Source organism: Barbatula barbatula, assembly GCF_947034865.1.
Source record: "Barbatula barbatula genome assembly, chromosome: 3".
NCBI classification, from domain to species: domain Eukaryota; kingdom Metazoa; phylum Chordata; class Actinopteri; order Cypriniformes; family Nemacheilidae; genus Barbatula; species Barbatula barbatula.
In genome coordinates, this window is record NC_136764.1 from 17,285,925 (window position 1) to 17,303,811 (window position 17,887).

At 38.9% G+C, this 17,887-nt stretch overlaps 1 protein-coding gene across 2 annotated transcripts in view; it reads right to left on the reverse strand.

Moving 5' to 3' along the window:
- Positions 1-17,550, reverse strand: part of abca4b (ATP-binding cassette, sub-family A (ABC1), member 4b) — a 31,149-nt gene extending 13,599 nt beyond the window's left edge. The window contains exons 1-21 of one of the 2 annotated variants that reach the window (XM_079452662.1): positions 17,160-17,550; positions 16,299-16,410; positions 15,828-15,921; positions 15,180-15,321; positions 14,805-14,944; positions 13,713-13,840; positions 12,989-13,186; positions 11,319-11,408; positions 9,433-9,673; positions 9,016-9,155; positions 8,501-8,617; positions 7,257-7,454; positions 4,912-5,117; positions 3,418-3,594; positions 3,005-3,227; positions 2,472-2,693; positions 2,123-2,327; positions 1,901-1,993; positions 1,580-1,792; positions 341-518; positions 109-240 (exon numbers count right to left, since the gene is read on the reverse strand). In XM_079452662.1, the coding sequence (XP_079308788.1) occupies positions 109-240; positions 341-518; positions 1,580-1,792; positions 1,901-1,993; positions 2,123-2,327; positions 2,472-2,693; positions 3,005-3,227; positions 3,418-3,594; positions 4,912-5,117; positions 7,257-7,454; positions 8,501-8,617; positions 9,016-9,155; positions 9,433-9,673; positions 11,319-11,408; positions 12,989-13,186; positions 13,713-13,840; positions 14,805-14,944; positions 15,180-15,321; positions 15,828-15,921; positions 16,299-16,364 (3,203 nt within the window). In that variant the 5' untranslated portion in view covers positions 16,365-16,410; positions 17,160-17,550. The remainder of the gene's footprint in view (positions 1-108; positions 241-340; positions 519-1,579; positions 1,793-1,900; positions 1,994-2,122; positions 2,328-2,471; positions 2,694-3,004; positions 3,228-3,417; positions 3,595-4,911; positions 5,118-7,256; positions 7,455-8,500; positions 8,618-9,015; positions 9,156-9,432; positions 9,674-11,318; positions 11,409-12,988; positions 13,187-13,712; positions 13,841-14,804; positions 14,945-15,179; positions 15,322-15,827; positions 15,922-16,298; positions 16,411-17,159) is intronic. The other variant, XM_079452661.1, reaches the window with a different exon arrangement.
- Between the last annotated feature and the right edge of the window lie 337 nt (positions 17,551-17,887).

The window sequence follows — 17,887 nt, forward strand, 5'->3', positions numbered from 1 at the left end:
AATAGAACATACATGTTTGATCAACGTGAATTCTTACAGCAATCGTATTGAGTAACGAATCATTATACAGTGTGTCATTATGTCGGTTTGTGCAGAAAACAGACTCACTGGTTAAAAAGAATGTTGTACTGGGGGCACATGCCCAGCGATTGTCTAATGGCGTCCATTTCTGTGCGAATGTCTCTGCCATATATGTAAGCAGTTCCAGAGGTGGGCGGGAACAATCCAGTCATTATGGACCTGATGTGAGATATGTTAAAAAGCATCTATTATGTTAGAGATTTAATGGCAGTTTTGTTTGCATGTCATTGACATCTATGTAGAAAACCAAAGGACGCACAAGGTTGTGGTCTTCCCTGCCCCATTGTGACCCAGGAAAGAAGTAATCTGGCTCTCATAGAAGTTCATGTTGAGACAATCCACTGCAGGCCTTGAAGATTTAGAATAGACTTTTACCAAGTCCTGCACTGACACTCCTGCTAACAACCCGTCTGGCTCTGACTCAAAGAATGGATTCCCTGTGGGGACAAGACCCATACAGACACTCAATCAAACAAGCCTGAATGTCAGTATTCATAACAGGTCAGATGCACAGCAATGGTTTGTAAATTGAAACAATTTGAAAAATCAGCAATGCATTCCTTTCCAAGGTTGTGTCTTAAAGCGATAGGTCACCCAAAAATGAAGATTCTTCAGTCTTCAATTACTCCCCCTTAAGTTTTTCCAAACCTGTAAAAATGTATTTGTTCTGTTGAACACGGAGAAAGATAGAGATAAGTGTTAGCAATTTTCAGTTCTGGGACATCATTTACCACCATAGTATGAAAAATGTAAATGGTACCATAAAACTGTTTGCTTTCCTAAAGTCTTCAAAATATCGTTTTTTGTTTTCAACAGAACAAAAATATATACAATATTCTTTTCTAATATGGTAGTCGATGTCCTGGAAATTTCAGTTACTAACATTGTTCCAAATATCTTTCAACAGAACAAATAACTTTATACAGGTTTGGAACAACTTGAGGAAGGGTGGGGCAGAAAGAAGTGGTTCCTGATAAATTCATACATTTGAAATACGGCTGGAATGACAAAACTTTACTTTAGAATTGACTGAACTTTACTTAAGAATTTACCGAAAGCAGTCACATAAACAACAAAGAAATTACCTAACATACGACAAAGCATACATAAGTATTAATAATTTAAGGTAATTGTGCTAATTTAAGCCCTGATTCGCAGAATTCGTTTTTCCCTAAATATGCATAGCTAAACTAGGTTAAAAGGATTGTTTACCCAGAAACTGAAATTATTATCATTTCCTGCCTCCCGTTTAATTACAATGACATTTCTTTCTTCTACAGAACACTAAAGAAGATTTTTTGAAGAATGTTGGTAAACAAACAACAACGGACTCCATTGACTTCCATTGTATGGACACAAAACCACTGACAGATTTCCTAAAATATCTTATTTTGTGTTCCACAGAAGAAAGAGTCATAAATGACATGAGAGTGAAGAAGCAACTACAGAATTAGTTTTTTATGGGTGAGCTGTCAAAACAATTAACACAGATTCTTACCAGTCTGCACAGGCTGTGTCTCCTCCTGCTCAATCTCTCCCTCATCCTGCATCTTTAACTGCTCCTCGCGCTCCCTCTCCTTCCTCTCTCTTTTCTCCCTGTGCTTGCATTGCTTACTGGTGGAACCGTTGCATTCTCTCGGCTCTGGTGAACTACCAACATACTCCATGTGTTCCTGCTTCTCCATGTAATCTACAAGAGGTTCCTCAGGCCCTACAGAGAAACATTGTGAAAAGGTGTGTTCTCAAAATGAATGTAACGTACCATGTAGTAAACCCAGAAATAAAGACAGATGCCTATAGAATGTAAGGTTACGCAAACCTGGATCAGGCTTCTCTGATGGTGGGGGTGTCAGCTTTAGCCAGTACGAGGGCTGCAGCGGGAAGTAAAATGGCCGACCAATGCCATACTGGCCTGAAATGCAAGTAATATGATATGAATAAATAATATTATACTTTTGCATTCAAACGTATGTTCTCTATTAGTTATTAAACACTTAAAACATATTTAACACACAAATACAGTATAATGAAAGAACCTGACCTGGAAAAACATTGTCGAGATACCAAGCCAAGACACCATAGAGAACTGAATCTAACAGCATCATGCGTATAGAGGTAAAAAAGGAGTACTCGTCGCCATCGAGTGGGCTTGTGCCAATATTGTCCCACTGCAGACCCAGGCCTTGCTCCTCATAGCGGGACAGATACTCTGTGCCAAAGCCAAAAGCCACTGGAGACAGCAAGCTCTAGAACGCAATATGCAGACATGTAAGATTCTAAGGACTTTTATATTCTGACAACTTAAAGACATTGACTGAACTCTGAGGGTTTATACTGCCTTTTGACAAAAAACAGGTTTGGTGAGTTCAAAAACCAAAGGTAGAACTCACCACGGCTAACTTCATGTCTTTGGTAATGCGGTCCTGCCAGGCAAAGCAGAAAATGTGAGGCAGGTAAAGAGTAAAGTAAATGATGCCACTGCAAGCCGCAGCCAGGTTGGCTTTGTTGAAGAACACGCTCATGAGAAAACACTGCATGATAGTGGCCACAGTGAATGTGAGGAGGAACAGGAAGAGGATGATGGGATTGCTGTAATTCAGCACTTTTCCAGCCTGAGGAGAATAACCAACATTACTGACCTATCTGGATAGATACAGCTGTTCTTTGGTGTTATGAAAAGTCATGATGTTGTTGTAGTCATGTTGTAGCAACTTAGGAAAATGTTTCTATCGATTTCCTTTTAAGCTGGTTTAGCTCTATTAGCAAGAACTACAATATTGGGTCAAAGTAAGCATTGGACTTAGTCAGAAAAAGCAAGACAGAATAGTAACAACATACACCCAGGTGTCACAATAAAACAATCCTGATAAAGACTGACATCAATAATAAACAAGTTTTCAAAGTAAGCACATTTTCTCCTCACCATGATAATTCCAGTGAGCAGAACAGTGCTGATGGCCATCATGAGGAAACTGTCAATGAACCAGGTGTACCAGATGACTCCATTAGATACGCCCATAGCTTTTAAAGTCTCCTTCAGTCTCATCTCCTTCTCCAGCACAATACTCTTCACCACCATAGACACAGAATAGATCCAGGCCAGCACCATGAAGATGGGGAAACAGCGGTTTAGGGTGAGCATAAACCTTGATCAAACAAACCAAACATGTTCCATTAAACACTGGGATAGTTTTTTCATTGCATTCACACACAAAATCAGAATATAGCGTAATTGTGAAACTGAACTGAATAAGGAAGGATTTTTGTCTTTAGCAGGTGCCGTTATCGGAGGTAATTTTAGTTCTTATTTGCCGTTTAAATTTCATCATCACTCACATGTCATCCACATAGCAGGGGTAGGGCATCTGCTGCAGGTAAACACCTGATGGCCAGTCATGACCTGTCTGTAACTTGAGGATACCATGTTCAATCATATCCTGCAGGTAAGCAAAACCTCCCCAGATGTAGCGAAGGTCCTCCACAGGGTCTGCCCTGGGACCAGGGTCCCAGTATCTGAGAGGAAAACAAAGGCAAGCTTATTACAAGTTCGTAGGTTTAATCAATGACTTGTTTAATAGCTTAGCCGAGGAATCATTTGCAGACACCACTTGTTTTAACTGTGAACAAAGTTAAGACACCACTCAAGTTTTGAGTATTTTTACATGTATTGTGGTCATTCCATTTAGGTGTCTGCTGAATTTGAACATCAGAACATCAGAAATGATAAAGTTATCCAACAGCAATGTGAGAGACAATGAAAGAGGTTTATTCCGTGTTCATTTTTTAACTGATCCCAAAATACATGTAAAATAGGCCTATTCGTTTTATTTTGTTTATGAACTTTATTTGAGAATAAATACTGAATATTTTAGTTATTTTCACTAATGTTTTGTAATAAAGGCAAATAAACTATATTTTCATAGAACTTGTGAGAAATGTTGTCTCTAGTTCACAGAATGAAACAAAATTGACCATTTTACTTAAACCCATGGCTATAAATTGTAAAATCAGAAAACTCTCTCTTAATTTTTTCCGCAACTTTATTTTGTAACCAAATGAAATTTTCACCTACAAAAGTGGGATTTAAGGGTTCATATATTTTTGGGCTCCACTGCACTTTATTTACTCTGCTTTGGTAAAATTTTCATAGTGTTACACTTAAATGATATACATCAACATTGATCCATAAATCACGATTTGTACTTTAATTAACACTGTTTGTTTAGGCTGGCTGCGCATTGTATTATGCCCACATAATGACAACACAATGAACCCACAGGCCCACAGTGTCATTCAATCTCTGACTTTTTGTCTCAATACACTGAGATCTGACCTGTCTTACACCTGCAGGCATGTTTAGTGTTCACCATAGTGCAAATGACCGGTGTCACTTTTCACACAAATGAAGAACTCTGTCTCGTATGGCACAATAACAATAGTTAGTTGGGTCACAACAAACAATTATAAGAACTTATTTCAGTCTCGTCTTACACAATCAAATGTGATATGAAATATGTATCTCAACATGTACTGTAAAAGGCTGAGATGAAAGCCTAAATCTAATGTTTCTTTAAAGTTCCTCGGCCCTGAGCACAATGGAGAAGAAATCAGATTAAACATAATAAATAGTTTTCAACTGTCCCTCTATTCCATTGAGATACTTTTTAAATTATGCTGCACCATGATCCAGCATAAATGTCTGATGGGCGAGAGGTTAATTCAGCTCTATATTCAACCTTACATTATTACATTATTTAAGACTTCATGAACTTATTAGTTGAGGTAAACAATGACTCAGCAATGATGCCACTCATGGATGCTGTGATTCACCTGTCTTTGATTTTATTGGTACGTTCCACTGCATCAATGTCCATTCGGATCTTGAACTTGACGTGACGCGGCAGGTCTGTGGTCCAGGGGTACATGTCCATGAAGACCAGGCCCGCCCAGAACTTATTCTCCCCCAGCAGGTGGAGAGCTTGATGTGTCATCAGGTTTTCATCCATGTGACCCACAAACTTATCCAGGCTTATACACTGATGAGATAAAGGGATAGTGTCAGTGTGAGGAAATAAGACACAATATAGAACATGTATGTGTATACAGGTAAGGCTTGTGAGAGTCAAATTCAAAGGTGCTGTGTGATTTTTTGGAGGATCTATTGACAGAAACGCAATATAATAAACATAACTATGTTTACAGAGGTGTATAAAACCATTATGTAGATAATGAAGCGTTATGTTTTTATTAGATTTAGAATGAGTTATTTCTATCTACATACACAGCGGTCCACTTGCATGAAATTCGTCATGTTGTTTCTACAGTAGCACAAAACTGACAAAATGCTCTATAGAAGCCTGTTTCATAAATATCTTTTATCCTTTGGCAAAGAAGTGAAAACGTGACGACATCTTTGTCCTGTGAGAGCCACCATAGTGCTTTGAAAGGGATGGGGGGATGGAGCTGAATGCAATTCGAACCTCACCGCTTCATGCTAAAATCTCCACATTATTATATTAACTTATTATTATTACTGTGTTATATGATTTTATTCAAATCTTTAAACTATTAATATGCATAATAGAAACAGTGATACATGCCTTGGCAAACCCCCATTGGTATGTGCATTTGTGCCACTGTCTCCATACAGTGGGCCTCTCATTCTCGAAGCTCTCCACTTACATGGGAAAATAACAGAGCCTATGTTGGCCCTTCACTAGAGATCGTCCGGACAATAGCTGAGTGAACACGCCACCACACTACAGCTGAGAGGCCTCCATGTGGACCATATCTAAGTCATTCACAATACTGTATAATGCCACCAGAGGTCTGAATACACAAGTGAATTGAAAGACTCAATGGGACCCCCCATAGAACTAATATGTTCTCTTGGGGCACTACTACACATGTTCTTCACAGGCAATACATTTGAGATCATCTCAACAAAACCACCAAAATAAGCAAAGTCTTTAACCGACAGAAATATTTCTTTATAAGGGTGCAGCACTTCACAATAACATCTAAAGTTTCAGTCAGTCTTAGTGGTGACAACTATAGCTAATAGGCTCTGATCCAGACAAAGGGGGGGCTGCGCCGCTCTATGATAGCCCTCTCCCACCATCACCATTCCACTCTAATCAATTTGCGGGAAGAGGCCTCCGGCTTTCGAAAAGGTCCAGGCGGTGAGGTAAAACCGTACCAGAGAGAAGCTAAGCGATTTGCCCCCTCATTCGTCAATGAACACCCCTGCCGCAAAAACAACACAGCGCTGGCAAAGGGTGTCTCTCCCACCCACTCCCCTCTTAATCACAATCATACAAAAGAGGGGCCTGCATGCTGTTGACAGCTTGCTTTTTCTTTTCCCTTTCACCCAACTGGCCCAGTGGGCTCTGTATAGCCGTGCTAAGTGGTCATTCTCGTGGTGATGTGCTGAGAGCCATCAGCACTCTGCAGAATTAAAACTGTAGTGCTCAGAGCTAAAGAGTCTCTTTCTGTGGAGTGTGGAACAGACCAGTGCTGGTTTGAGGAGATACTTTATACTAGTGGTGGAGTGGCCATCTGGTCCAGGCGTTTTCCCAGTGGGCCGCTAACGTATGTGGCCGGAACGAAGGGTTGGGCCGCTCATACGCATGTATTATAAATGCGAATGCAGAAGACACGTATGCATGCCTCCCGGTCCATACTGGAACAAAACTTAAACAGGAAATTTAGCATAGCAGAATCATGTACACTGATGTGTCATTAAAACATTATGATGTTCATCAGACGTAAACACAAGCGGCATCCAAAATCGCATACTGTGACACTGCGTATACTGATTTAAATGAAGTACCTACCTATCAACCTTAAAAACAGTACATTCTATATGGTATGAGTGGGAGTAGTATTTCTGACATACTGCATCCACCATGCTTTATTGTCATGTGACCCATATGCTCTTTGACCTATTAACAACACCCTGTACATAGGAAGTGTTAAAAACCTAATTAAGTCAGGAGAAATACATTTGATGGGACATTTATAAGAACACTTACTTTGCTATTTTTATTGACATTTACATTAATACACCATCCGGGATTTCTGGTTTTTGCATTCTGAGGTTCTGGACATAATATTGATTTTCATCCAATATATAGTATGGACGGAGGCAGTTTCGGAAGCAGGGATGGTCTCACCTCACTGTACTGGTTGATCGTTCGAATGGTTTCGTCAATGAGCCTGAAGACATCTCTCCAGTCAAAGTTATTCATGTTTATATATCTGTGCTCCTCTGGCCCATTGTGGAGGAAAGAAAGGATGTCCTTTGTCGTGAAATCTGTGTCTTTGAGACGCCTGTCCAGGAAGTCCATCACTGTGGGGTTTCTGAATGTGTCCTGCAGTGGGGATGAAAAGGAGCATGCGCATTTTGGTAATAAAAATGAACCCCATATTTTGCTGCACTGGAAAATATTAACAGAATCTTGCAAAATTTGTGAAAACTTTCTTCTAAATAACTAGTTTGGTGATTGCAGTAACTCTAGTGAAGTCACATAATAATGCTACAGCATACAGTAGTTATGTTTACATTATAATTATTACATTGCCTGTACAGTAAAGGAAGAGAACTCTGCAGAAAAATGAAATATCAAAAAATGACTTTCCTTCAAGTCATATGACAAGCTAGGACATGCGTTTTGATGAGGTTTGGGAACTTTTTGACTCCTGCCATAGACAGCAACGCAACTGAATTTAAAAGCGCAGAATGGCAGTTGCGTTGCTGTCTATGGGCGGGAGTCAGAAAGTTCCCAAACCTCATCAAAACTATCTTCATTTGCATTGAGAAAGTGAACGGATGTGCTAGGCTTGTCCAACGACTTGAGGGTGAGAAATTCATGGCAGAATTTTGCAGCTGAGTTCCCTTCTAAAAGACATTTTCTGTTCCAGCATGAGATCCTCACAGAAATGTTCTTGGGTTTGGTGACGAAGAATATAGCTCTGCATAAAACCCAATCCTGACCCCGTTAAGCCCCTTTAGAATGAATTGGAACTCCGGGCCTCATTACCCATCATGAGTGTTTGACCTCATTGATGTTGATACTGTTGAATTAAACTGTTAAACAAAAACATACGGGTGTGGTGTTTGTTGTCATGCCATACAATACATTCTAATAGTACACAATTGTATAATCACGTAACTAAATACAAAAAACTTTCATCATATTTTGCTAATCTAACATCTGACAAAGACGATTTGCAGAATAATCTCGGATAAATTCCATATCGTGTGAATATATAATCCCACGCAATCACAAGGTAAACTAAAGAGAACAATAAACAATGTATTCAGGAGATTGTTGAACTTGTAACAAAAGTAACAAAAAAAAGTCAGGAGGTGTGTGTATGCGCGTGTGTGTCTGAGACATAAAGAAACCGGTTTTACCCGTATCATGTTCATCTGGACGCTGTTCTGAAAGAAATCCCAGAGCTGGGGTCCTACTTCTTCCCAGGCCCTCCCCATCTTCAGCAATCTTTCCAGCTCCTCAAACGTAGTGTTGGCCTAGAGAACACAAAAACAAGCACAATGCATGTGTTACTGAATGCAAAATATTTTGTTAAACAAGAATTGGGGCCATAGGTCCGTCCATGCAATAATATTTAAATAAGAGATCATAAGAGTTATTGGTAAGACTTTACAATAAAGTCCCATTTGTTACCATTAGCTAACATGAACTAACAATGCTATCTCTTTATGCCGGATGATTTAACATTTGAAATAATTTGAAACAAGAAATACAGAAACGTCATTGCTGAAGGTCACAGCTATTTCAAGCATTTGTGTTATTTATTTTCTTAAACTGTAACTGGAATGTCCGCACATGGACTGGCTGTATTATTACATTATCAAAGGTTACATTTACTGTGCATGTGTTTAAGTGATAGGATATTTTTTCTTACACTCTTCATTATTTTTCTGACAGCAGGGGAGTCTGGCGTGTATAAGATCTTTCCCATCAGGAGAGGTTTCACTGAATTCCACACGATTTTCGTAATAGGGTTTGACTCCAGGTTCTGCATCAGTGCATTACAGAATGGGGCTGTGGTTGACAGAGTGACAAGTTAGAGAATGTGTGTGTACATGACCAAGAAGGGATATGTTTGCTTCACCAAGTTTTCTTGTGGACGTAACATAATATCACATTCTTAGAAGTAGATATGTCCAATACACGACAAAACCATGTAAACTGAACATATGCCTTCTGGTCTCTGTAATTACAACATATTTCAAATGCGCACCTCACATGCCAGATATTACAAATAACAGGTCACCTAATACTGTATGACTCAGGAGAGATGGATTGAAAGCGCTCTTACTTGCAGTCTTGTCATAGTTGTAGCTGCCGTGTCCCCTGGAGCTGTTGATGCCTAAGAAAGCTTTGTAGTTGTTGTCCTCATACCAGTTAAAAGAGAAGACCCGGGTGCCTTCACCCTCAGGGTAACCACAGAACAGATCTGACACAGTGGACATCAACTGGCTGAAGGAAGAGGGGCCTCCTGGTTGGAGGATGGAGGACATCACCTGCATCAAGTCTTTGGAACTCTGCCTCTCTGCAAGCTGTGAAAGTGGTTTTAGTAAGAATTTATGGCGTATGAATAAGAAAGACCAAAAGCACACAAACCATTCATTTAATTTAAATTCATGCCACAATTTATGTCAAATTTCATTTGGCTTTGGTAGAGTACTGATACTTCTATGATGAGTTTTAGCAAGGTAGTGAGTTATATTTGCTACAGGAATGCTTAGCATAAAGATAACATTTTGGGAACCTGAAACTTTATTTAAGTTCAGTTGAGTTTAATTTCATTATATTTATACAGTGCTTTTTACAATGTTGCATTGTTTCAAAGCAGCTTTACAGGAAAAACACAGAAAATGTAGAATACAATATAGTCATGCTATTGTAGAAAGAGTAATACCATTCTAATAGAGCAATGTTAATGGATTTTACAGAACCCTAAACTAATCTAATATCAGCAGTCTCACATTGAGCAAGCCAACACGCCACAATGGCGAAGAACCAAAACTCCAATGACGAACAAATGGAGAAAAAACCTTGGAAGAAACCAGTCTCAGCCGGGAGGGCCAGTTCTCCTCTGATGCATTACAGCTGCACTCAGGAATTTATGATTAAAACATTTAGAGTTTTAAATCAACAAGGAGACCTTACTTGTAGTGAAACTTAGTCACAATTGTTCTGCAGCAGTCAACTAAAAATAAAACCTATACATTATTTATAGAGCAAAACTAATTCAATACAAATATCTTCCCTCCAGTAAATGTGTGTTTGATCCACTGCTGTGTACAGGATTGGAGAGTGAAATCATATATTCAGCATACGTTTCTCAAGAGAGAGCTTAACCACGAAAACAATATAAAGTAGAGTATTTAAAAACATATTCTCATCTGACGTTATCTTTAATGTTTACACTGGGTTGAGGGACATTAATCACACAGAATTCCTGGGTGGTGCAGATATCCTCTCACAGATGAAGAGATAGATTTTTCCAGATGTTACACTTATATTCATCTCTGGAGGCTAGCACTACTCTTTATCAATACATGAGGCCAGCAGGCTATCACACGAACATGAGATCCAGCACTTTTTAACAGATCATGAACTCCAATGCACACCGCAAATACCACAGTACGTAAAACCAGGTCAAGATAACTAGGAGAAAACATTATGATTTCCACGGAGGCTTTTAGTATGAAGAATGAGTCATTGCTCGACTGCGGAGGGCTTAACAAATAATTTCCTCCCGAATTCCCCATTGATACATACACACATACAGACCCACACACACTCAGGGGAGATGGATGTAGTGACGGTTGATAGCAATTGTTGGCCAGGATTTCTGTCACCCAATCAGGGAAAGAATTCGGTTCCACCTACAGGATGTAGGCTCAGTGGAATGTCCTTTCAACAGAGATGTGATCGCATGCATGCATTTATTTACATTTATTGCGGAGTTGGTCATATAAGCACTTTTCACCTCATACGCATACACAAAATGAGATATTTGTGACTTGTTCAACCTCAAATGTACAATTATAATCACACTAGGATGTAACACACGCTTTCCGGGAATCTCTCCTTGAGATTAAGCTGAAGAGTGAAAGGGAAGCGAAAAGTTTCCTGGATGCTAAAATAAGGCTCTAGAATGAAGGAGAAGAACTGAACGCTGTCAGGCATTATTACCTCCTGAAGCTTGTCAGATACTGCTGAAAGAACTCGTCCCCAGAAGTGCAGGTCTATCCCAGCTGAGTGTCTATCCAGCACCATGGGCAACTAAACCAAAATGAAGACAAATAGACAGATACACTTACTAACAATAACAAATGTATATCTAATTTATCGTACATTTTAATTATATTATCTAACAATTTCCCTACGGGAATTTTTAAAATATTTAAAAATGTTCTTGCATTTTAATTGTTTTAAGGTCAATGATTCTTTGCAGAGGTCTACTGGAAGTTAAGTTTGGGCCACATAACGCTCATGTTGTTGCCGCTGAAACCGTCTAATCAATGCACTGAGTCAGAAACTTGTGTTTAAAAACCAACATCATCATGAGAGAAAGCAAATCTGCTGTTTGCAAGTGCATTGCAGTTTAAACCACATGAGAGTGTATCCCATTTAATCTGATTAGTTAAAAAGGCCACGTAGTGTGTCATCAGGTTAACACTACAGTACCATCTGCTTCTACCTAACCCAGAGTGAAGCACTCAAAGCAGAAGACAAAAGAAACAGACAGGTGAACAATATATAGAGTCATATTGTTGTCCTCCTGACATCTAACAACAGATAAGTAGGCCTGGCTCAATATTCTGATTCCTAGTACAGTGTGCACGACCTGCTAACATGTGCTGTGTGTCAATAACACATATTACTCTGTGACCCACTGCGCTGGGTTATTTATAGAGCCCAGGTTTAAGTCACTTTTAACCATGGGTAAAGCAATGTTCTATATTTGGATGTTATTTCCAATATTAGGAACTGTGAGAAATCATGAAAAGAAGTGTCTGCTAAATGCCTAAATGTAAACGTTTGAGTTATTTTATATATTAGCAATTGCTAACCCTAAGTATAGGATCTATTAACAGAAACCCAATATAACTCAATATAATATACATAACTATGTGTTCAGAGGTGTTTTAAGACATATGAAGTGTTATGTTTTTACTACCTTAGAATGAGCTATTTCTATCTACATACAGTACACCGCACGTTTCATAAATCTCCTTCGACAAAGAAGCAAAAATGTGACGACATCTTAGTCATGTGTTATCCACCATAGTGCTTTGAAAGGGAGTGAGCCACAAACTTACCACTAGATCATATAAACTTCATACATTGGACCTTTTAACCAGTCCAGTTCTCAATTATCAATAGAGGGTATGGATGTGTCGTCACTTTACCACGTAAACACAACGCTAGCACGCCAGAGTGCGCGCCCCTGAGGGGGCAAAACACTCAGCAAAATGACTCTTGCAATATCAGGAAACACAATTCTGCGCAACATTTCAGAGTTCAGGAAGACCTGATTTATTTTTAAGTCGTGGAGAGGTCGTAAAGATCACTATTGAGTCCAGCGGCTTGTAATTTCAGCAAATAATGGCATGTTTTAGTCCCGGTTTCTTTGTTTCTCCTATTCTCCTCAGCCATTTTGCTGGGTGTTTTGCCACCCAGGGGGACGTGTCCTGACATGTTCACGTGGAAACTGATTATTAAGACCAGTTGAACCTGAATGTGACAACATAAAGTCATGTTCCATTACTTTCAACAGGGAGGGATTTGTGAAATCCCAAATCAAATCAGTTGTCAAACATGGTCAGATTGTATCATCATCACACAGTGTTATGACTGACCAGCTTAAAGAGCTTAAAGAAGTCTATGTTGGCGTAAAGCACGTCCTCAATGTCCTGTAGCCTTTGCTGGGAAAGAGCACACATGGCGTTCCGGACCCCGTACAGCCCTCTGCGGCTGGGGAAGATGATGAATCGCTCTAGAAGAGCCTGGCTGCAGGCGATGTCCTTTAGAGTCAGATCTGGGACTCCATATGCAAACTGGACACACAGCAGAAAGAGCCAAATCAGAATAAAACCACAACCTTCTGAATATGTGCATGCATGAACATCCTTAAATGTATAGATTCCTGACTCTTCAGACCTTGAAATTACTAAAAGGAATGTTGTACTATTGTATTCAAGAGCCAGGATTATGGATCTGTATACATTATAATAAATGGTGTTGCAGAAACTCAGATATCGGATCAAAGCAGCCCACTTAAGAGCCTCAGATTGATGATTCTGTTGAGGCAATGTCTATAAATTACATATGTGAAGGAGGCCAACATGAAAACAAAAGACTTGCGTCACTAAGACAGTGACATAAAACCTCAGGAAGGGTTTTTAGAGCCAGTGAGTGCCAAGACAATACCCCGTAAATCCACTACATTTTGCTGTATCTTTGAAAACATCAAGTTTGCACACTTTTGGCTAGAAAAAAAAAATCACATTTCTAAAAACAAATTCCTCAAAACAGAAGCAGGTTATCTGTTTTTAGTAAAGCAGAAGTATTACTCGGGCTTACTTGCTCCACCCGCACTTCTGCATTCGTAAGATCATCTACAACAGCCTGTGAAAGTCCAGCGTCCCTCAGCAGGAATGATGTCAGAAGCTCATCGTCCTTGAGGATGTGCTCAACCTTTAGCCCTTTACCTAAAGGAGAAGAGGGAAAGAAATTGAATGATTTGAGATTTGGAGAATTATTCTTGGATGTATTTATTCTTAAACTATACAAACCATATCTCCGAAAGGTTTGAAAAAATACAATCGTCCCTATGACCTATATACACAGGATATAAAACAAATACATTCCACAACTTCTTGAATGAAGCGCTCTTAACAGCAGGCATCTGCTGAACAACATGTGTAGGGCTTTGACATGTATTCACGGTAAGAATGACAAAGTGGCTCACAGGAACACTTGAGTACTGAATTCCTTTCTGACAGGACGTGTCAATCAACAGAAAATACTGAAAGGTCACAGCGTGCAAGTCATGTGTACAGAAAGTGCTGACATTTTCATCTCTAATTTGCTCAAGCTGCTACTGGTACAAATCAAATATTTTATTAAACTAAAATCATAAAACTAAATAGTATAAGGCAATAAAAGATGACAGTGATTATTTAGAGTAAAGCATTTTTCTGTAGTCTTTGTTTGTCTTGGAACAACATTTTTCAAGATTTGGCCTATGGCTGAAGTTAAAGAGAAATGAAAGAATTTTATTCCAAATTGAACTGGTTCCCCGATCGCAAGATTCCATACTATTCTTCTGCAGAAGAATGAAAATCAAATCAGTTTTTACCAGCCTATCCCATAATTTTCATAAAAGATGTTATTACAGTACCAACAAAATATGTCGATCAAGGAAAACGCATCCTGTTTGGCAAAATAACCAGATAAAAAACCCCTCACAGGAACTCTGGATTGCACTCACTTTCCGAGTCAGTCGTCGACCCATTTAAAGGAACAGGAAATGGAAACAGGTATGGAAGTATAAGAGAGGAAATGCCCACTCTCTCCATCCATCATTCAGATCCATTAAAAGAGATCTCATCAAGTTATTCTGAGGGAAGGGTTAGTGGGTCAGAGAGCAGAAAAATATTCCGCCGTACACACCTGCCACCAGTTCAGGATTGGTGCGCAGTGTCTCCATGAAGTTGCTCATGATAGAGACTTCTTGCCATAGACGACCTAGCTGATGGAACTCTGTGTCATTGAACAGGAGCTCCTGAGAGTCTGCGTAGAAGCGTGCCAGTCTGAGAATGCAGATAAGGGACATGCAGCTTTATGTATGATTAACAACTTCACCTCATTTTTGGATGTAGCACTCCAAAGTAATACCAAATAAAATAACAATTTGAGTGGAGAGATATTAAACCTCTTGAAAAACAGCAATGATCTAAACATTATTCTTCATAATTGAAATGTGTCAGAGCTAAATCTTTCAGATATTACGATTCTATAGGCTTTTCTGAATAGCGTTTGACTCACATAGAGTTATGGTAGTTGGAAACAACCCCAGCCGACTCTCCTCGAGTTTGGTGACGAAAACAAGGGTTATTGGCATTGCAGAAAATACCTTGGATCCAAGGGAGGATTCCTGTAGAGGGCATAGCCTTGCTCGGAAAATGACCTGCATTTACAAACAAGATGAGCAAGTTCTTCAACAGAAAGAAAGACGTTAATAGATTATTTACAACTGGTGAAATGACTGGAACTGTCAAATTGTTTTAACATTCTCATTTAAAGTAGATCTGTTAGCCAAGAATTATATCACACGAGCAAGAGTTATATTATAATGAAATGTAATTCTGACACTATATGGACACAAAAATATTCTCCTATGAGAACATTCTGACAATGTTGCAAACTTTACATTAAAACATGCTGGGTTGTTTGAACTTATAATTATATAAAATGTGGAAAAACGCAAAACTATTGGTTTAAATCAATCAAGAAACTGTCCATATTTGACCCAACCATGGGCTGGAACAACCCATCATTACCTTATAGGGGAAGAATCAAGGTAGGACAAGTGAACAGATACAAAACTGTACCAAATATAAGCACTCTAGAGACACGGCTTGTGGACCGGAAATGCTATATTATTACACTAAACTAAAAATATCAAATTCTTACATTCATGTTGGCGATACAAGGGATTGGCTCCACGTAGCCACACTAGTCCAATGAATAAAATGATAGGCCACAGAATCTCTACCAGGAAGCGAACCTGTTCACGTACGAAAAGAGAAACAAAGAAAAAGTCAGACCTAATGTTTTTTTTTGACAATGGGTATATCAGCAATGGCTTTGCTGTTCGGATGTTAAACAAATAATATTAGTAAAATGTATTGTTACTTATAATCATATTTTAAAGAATTAATTTAAAAAAACGTATTGTAACAAACAGGCCTACTCTGGAATTTCACAAGACCTTTTATTATGGTGTTGTGTGCCATGTGAGTGTTGTGCCTGAGCTTGAACTGAATTTCTGAGGTTTGTGTCACGTGATATAAACAGGGCACTCAAAATAGATGCTGCGTTGAGGCTTTGGAAAGTACAGCTTATGATGATTGTTTTGTATCTCAGTGAATGGGCTAATTGTACCTTTTGTCTCTTGCGGAGTGTCCAGTTCTTCCAGAGGAGCAGACGGATCTGGCTGCTTGTGTTCATCGCTCCAGAACTTCACCCTTTGTTGGATCACCAAACTGTGATGAACCTGAAACCGCACACACCAAAACTAACAACCACATACTGTCAAAGGCAAAACTGCTTTACTGTATTTTTAGTGATTAGACATGGGCTGGAACGATGTGATCATGCGTTTCTAGCACTATTAGAGCTTTACATATGAGCCCATGTCTATTTAATCATATAGCCTATGCTTTAAAAAGGAACTCTGATATAAAAAAGTCAATTTCAAACGTAGAAACTTTGAGTTCGTCATGTATAATTAAGTCACACATGTTTAAAGGAAAATTTAGGCCTAGCACTAAACCACTGAGCTATTTCCAGTCTACTGGAGGGACACAAAGCTCCAAGGTACAGACGTGAGCTGTTATTATGTCTGTAAGGCATCTAATTTTCCGCCATAATCTTTTTACACAAATACTAATTAAAGCTCTTTGAATTCAGGTTGACATACAAATGTTAAATCTTACAAAACCTAACACAGACAGACAGACATAAACACTATATTGTGTACAGTGTGTTCATTAAGGTTAGACACAATACATAAGTGGTATAATAGAATGACTAACAACCACATTATATGCTATATCTACAATCACAGCTGTTTTAATTTACTAGTAGTACAGCTTCAAAACTTTACTGAAACAATCTGAGAGCTATAAACTGTACTTTTGACAGCAAACGTGCATTACTGTATGAACAAAGACAAATTTAAACTAAGTCATGACTAAAAGAGAAGAATATCAGTATATCAGTTATAACTTAGTTATGACTTACCTCAGTGCTGAAAAGGTTCGAATTCCTCAACATTTACATGAAAAACTAAATATATTGCAGTCCATGATATTCATGGAAACACAACAGCCAAACTTGCTGCTTCAGACAAACTCGAGCGATTGAACTAATCTGATTGTGTTAATCCGCAGGGTTTACATAGCCCTTAGCGAAGCCTTTCATTTTAAAGACTGTTACTGACCTCCTCATGCACATGTGCAGGACTGACAAGGCATTGTGGTATATTGATGGCATGTTGTGTTTAAGTTAAACTTAAACGTTAAAGGTTTGTGTTGCATCTTACATTTATATCTTATTTGTGCATCCGTGTGCAGGATGAGTCAGAGCTGAGAAGTTCAGCGTTGAGGCTCAGGTGACGTGACTAATAAGGGATGAGGAGAGACAGTCTGTCATTGAAGCAAACAGAGACATACATGTAGGGCGTGAGGACAAGCCAGAACAGCCTCTGCGACAGCGACAAGAAATATATTGTAGACTTTCCTACAATACAACAGCACATCAACCTTGACATGAGTCATTGTATTTACATTCAGCAATTATAATTATTACTATAACTATTGCTAACACAAAGTTACAGATGTTTGGAAACAACTGAATCTTAAAGTGATCGAGCAAATTTACTCACCCTCTTGTCTTTTCAAAGTTCAAACCTGTATGACTTTCTTCCGTAGACACAAAAGATATTTTGAAGAATGTTGGTAACCAAAAGG